The sequence below is a fragment of the Camellia sinensis genome, chromosome 2 (assembly GCF_055761805.1).
Source record: "Camellia sinensis isolate YWXY chromosome 2, ASM5576180v1, whole genome shotgun sequence".
Taxonomy (NCBI): Eukaryota; Viridiplantae; Streptophyta; class Magnoliopsida; order Ericales; family Theaceae; genus Camellia; species Camellia sinensis.
Genome location: NC_138962.1, coordinates 37438835 through 37441952, shown reverse-complemented (window position 1 = coordinate 37441952; position 3118 = coordinate 37438835). Strand labels below are relative to the sequence as shown.

At 35.8% G+C, this 3118-nt stretch overlaps 1 protein-coding gene across 1 annotated transcript; it reads left to right on the top strand.

Annotated features, from left to right (window-relative positions):
• The first annotated feature begins 807 nt into the window (after nucleotides 1–807).
• On the top strand, nucleotides 808–2389 carry LOC114304815 (MATH domain and coiled-coil domain-containing protein At3g58250). The gene is made up of 3 exons (XM_082913511.1): nucleotides 808–842; nucleotides 1765–1934; nucleotides 2032–2389. Exons 2-3 carry the CDS (start codon nucleotides 1793–1795, stop codon nucleotides 2367–2369), a joined length of 480 nt encoding a protein of 159 aa, XP_082769637.1. The 5' UTR covers nucleotides 808–842; nucleotides 1765–1792; the 3' UTR covers nucleotides 2370–2389.
• Nucleotides 2390–3118: the final 729 nt, after the last annotated feature.

Below are 3118 nucleotides of genomic sequence, written 5' to 3'. Positions count from 1 at the left end.
TAATGCTGTTGGTAAGCTCAATGATATACTGTGGTGGGTTGTTTGGATTGGAAGGGTCGGTTTGATGGTCGGCAGCATTATGGTGAGAAGCCATGGATCTAGTCGTGACCATACATTTGGATGGGTAGGAGGAAAAGGTTGTTAGAACAGGGTCTCCGACGACAATGAGCACAACTGGCGTCCGGATAAGAACCACTTCCCACAGACGGCGCCAACTGATAATACAGTTTGTCCCAGTGAATAGATCGGACTGGTCCAAGCTCCTCAAGCCTAGGTCCAAATGATCAAGCTCACCGGGTAACCTGCAAACAAGTTCAATGGTGAACGGGGTAGTCCCCCAGTGAACCCTCCGACGAGCAAGTTAGGAAGAGAAGTAGAGTATAGAGGAGAGATTAGAGATAGAAAAGCTTAACCTTCTTCTTATCTTCAACGTTTGCTTATATCCTTTGGTAATCATTTCGCTGTCCCTTCCGACCTGCCCTCCTCGCCAAAAGTCTATGCTGTAGCTTACCTTGTTCAGGGTAAGGGGGTCCTGTTCCGACGGAGAGGTGTTGTCATAATAAATGCTGTGATGGGCTGCATTAATGGTGATGTACAGTGGCAATAACTTTGCAGATTTTTGTTTGCTGATGTTGCCCGTCCTTCACCTGCCGTGTGTCTGAATGTCATTGGCTCTTTATGCCATGTTGGACTCCAGCTGTCCTGGACCTCACCAGCTGGGTTATGCATTGGGCTCCAAGTGATGGGCTTGGATTGTTCATAGTGATTCGTGGCCTTTATGGGCTTATACACGTCAACTAGGATTGAAAATTATGTGTATTCGAAGCTGACGGCTTTAAATGGTAGGTTCAAATTCAATATTATAGTGATTAATTTAAATATTTTGTGGGATAAATAACAATTTTAGTCCTTAAAGTATATGTTGTTTGTCATTTAGTTTCAAAAGTATTAATTTTGTCATTTTGATCCTCAAAATTGTCAATTTTAGTCAATTTAATCCTATCTCTAACGTTAGTTTATATGGAAAATGGGAAAGTATTTTATTCTTGAGTAAAAGACAATTTAAATCCCTAAAGTATGTGTTTTTTGTCATTTTAGTCCCTCTAGTTTTAAATTTTGTTATTTTGATCCTCAAAATTGTCAATTTGAGCTAAGACCAAAATGATAAAACTTAAAACTTGACTGACTAAAATGACAAAAAACACATACTTTAGGGACCAAAACTGTCTTTTATTCATATTCTTGTTGTTAATGTAAACAAACATTAGACCTAGGACCAAATTAACTAAAATTGAAAACTTTGAATATCAAAATGACAAAATTAAAAATTAAGGGACTAAAATGAAAAACAACGCATACTTTAGAGACTGTCATTTATCCATATTTTGTGACATGGCATTTCATATAGCATTAATTAAATGGGAAAGGCAAAAAAAGTGCATATGGTACGCACCATATACAAAAAAAAATATACAATATTTATTACAAAAGTGTAATTTTACCATAAAAAGCATTAGTTTGTCATTCATATTTTAGAAGTGCACATCATAACATTGCCATTCATGACTTTTATCATAAAAATTGCAACCTTTTCTTATGATGCGTGCGTTGTAACATTTTCCAAAGTCACGTCAAATGATACTTGAATGTGATCACGCCAACACTATAAATTATTTTATTTATTTATTTTTTGAAATAATGTCCATATATTCTCTACTAAGGAGTCTGCTATTCATGCACTCTCTTCCTTTTTTTATGTTCCAGGAAATTGTCTCTTTACCCAAAAGGAAACATGAAAAGGGGTGTGAATGGTCACATTTCTCTTTACTTGGCAATAGCAGAGAGAAAAACCCTTCCTCTTGGTTGGGAGGTTAATGCCAACTTCAAATTGTTTGTGTACAACCATATTCAAGATAAATACTTAACCATCCAAGGTATAGCTGCCTTTGTAGTCCAGTCCAGTTGCAACATTGTCCTTAATTTTTTCAGTTATGCTATATGTGTCTATCTACACTTGTTATATAAATGTAGATGTCGAAGGGGGAATTAGGCGGTTTCATCGGATGAAGACTGAATGGGGTTTTGATGAATTGGTTCCTTTAGATAGTTTCACTGATGCTTCCAAAGGATATCTGCTTGATGACTGCTGTGTGTTTGGAGCAGAGGTTTTTGTTATAAAATATTATGGCAAAGGCGAATCTATGTCAATGATGAAGGATCCTTTGAACAAGGGTTACACTTGGCAAATTAGTAAATTTTCAGCAATGGATAAGGAATTTCTTCTCACTTGGAAAATTTCTAATTTTTCAGCAATTGAAAATGAAAGTTTGCTCACCGAAGAGGTGGTTTTTGGAGAGCACAAGCGGTAATAATAATGACTGTTCGATTGTCTTTATTTATGTCTAATTCCACGACACAGTAGAACTAGTAACTAGAAACGTTGAAAAAATTCTAAGTGCACAGAATACAATCACAGAATGTTGAATAGCTGAGAAACAGTATGCAAGTTTTTTCCTCGATGTATGCATGCATGCAGGCAATTAAAGCTTTATCCCAAAGGATTGGGAACTGCAAAAGGTAAAAACCTCTCAGTTTTTCTGCAGCTCGCTGATTGGGAAACAATTCCTTCTGAACAGAAAGTCTATGCTGAATATAAGTTTGTTATAAGGGACCAGGTCCAAGTAATCATTTCTACAAGGAAGAGGAAGGTGAAATCCATTTTCATTAGAATTGCTCAACAAACACAGAGTGTATACGAACAGATATCGATATGAATTTTGTGTTCAGTTCTCTGGGTTTCGGTTTCCATGTTTTTAGTAGAATTTGTTTTCAATAATGTTACGATAACATGACCACATTTGTAAAGCATATTTTTCTTATCATTTCATATGTCATAATTGCATTAGTTTGATAGACCCATCACTTGTATATCTGTTATCAATGCAGCAAGCAGCTGAAATAATAAAGAAAATATTGTGACTAGATGTAGTAGTCATTGATGATGATCTATTTTCATTTCATCTATACAAATATGCTTGATGTAGTTGCATTTAAATTTGTGTTCTTCAACATTAATTATGGTTTTGTTCTTTTGGCAGTTACCAAAAGATGGTTCATT